The sequence below is a fragment of the Orycteropus afer genome, unplaced genomic scaffold (assembly GCF_000298275.1).
Source record: "Orycteropus afer afer isolate SDZICR_OR568_19922 unplaced genomic scaffold, OryAfe1.0 scaffold00460, whole genome shotgun sequence".
NCBI classification, from domain to species: Eukaryota; Metazoa; Chordata; class Mammalia; order Tubulidentata; family Orycteropodidae; genus Orycteropus; species Orycteropus afer.
In genome coordinates this window covers 897,759-898,722 of record NW_006922047.1, presented here as the reverse complement: position 1 = coordinate 898,722, position 964 = coordinate 897,759, and the positions used below count along the sequence as shown (strand labels likewise).

At 52.3% G+C, this 964-nt stretch overlaps 1 protein-coding gene across 1 annotated transcript in view; it reads left to right on the top strand.

The window, feature by feature from the left end:
- IL27RA (interleukin 27 receptor subunit alpha) overlaps positions 1-964 on the top strand; it is a 22,176-nt gene that overhangs the window by 11,993 nt on the left and 9,219 nt on the right. Inside the window, exons 7-8 of the mRNA XM_007954366.1 lie at positions 185-368; positions 470-652. Coding sequence (XP_007952557.1) covers positions 185-368; positions 470-652 — 367 coding nt within the window. The remainder of the gene's footprint in view (positions 1-184; positions 369-469; positions 653-964) is intronic.

The window sequence follows — 964 nt, the reverse complement described above, 5'->3', positions numbered from 1 at the left end:
TGAGCTGTATGTACATGTAGACTCTTTGAACTGGTGTATGTTCTGCTGTGTATATTTTCAACAACAGCAAAAATTAATAAATTAAAACCCAAACAGCCTTGCTGCCTGGTTTGTTGGGAGTTCTTACCGAGGCACACAATCTATGCCTGATAAAGATAAACCCCTTCTTCTCCTCCTACCTCAGGCCCCAGGGCCCTGTGTACAAATAAGCTACAGAGTCCAGTTCCGGGTTGAAGGTCAGAAGCTGCTCCTGGAGGGGATCCCCTGCTGTAGCTCCTCCATCCCCAGCCAGGCCCAGTGGGCAGGGGTGTCTGCCATCAATGCCACCAACCAGGAGACCTTCACCAACCTCTCTTTGGCCTGCTCAGGTAAGAGGCTGTGAACTTGCTCTCTGCAGTGCCTTGAAGGGGCAGGAGGGAACTTCTTGAGTGGGCAGCCAAGACTTCTCCTCCCCACCCTCTCTTTGCAGGCTTTGCCCCTTATGACGTGGTGGTCGGCAGCACTTCTGACAGCAAGGAACTGCTGGTGACCTGGCGACAGGGAGCTGGGGGGCTCTGGGAGCACGTGGTGGCCTGGGCTCGAGACGGAGATCCCCCGGAGAACCTCAGCTGGGTCTGGCTTCCCCCTGGGAACCTCAGCGTCCGTTTGCCAGGTGAGGCTGTGGGACACCTGGGTTCCCATCCTGGCTAGTAAAGAAGGGCAGACTAATGGATGGTCTGGGAGGAGAAAGTGTTATGGTTCAAGTTATTCATTCATGCAATACAGATTTGGAGAGCTCCCTGCTGTAGGCCGTGGTACACAATAAGGGTAGCTAGTACTTCCCAGGTATACACTATATACATTCAATCATTTGAACTTAATTATAATGTGAGTAATCAGCCAAAGGGATTAGGTGAGGAGGGGAAACTCAGGGACGCCCAAAGAAGCAGGCCAGAAGAGCAGGAGGAAGAGGATTAAAAGACAG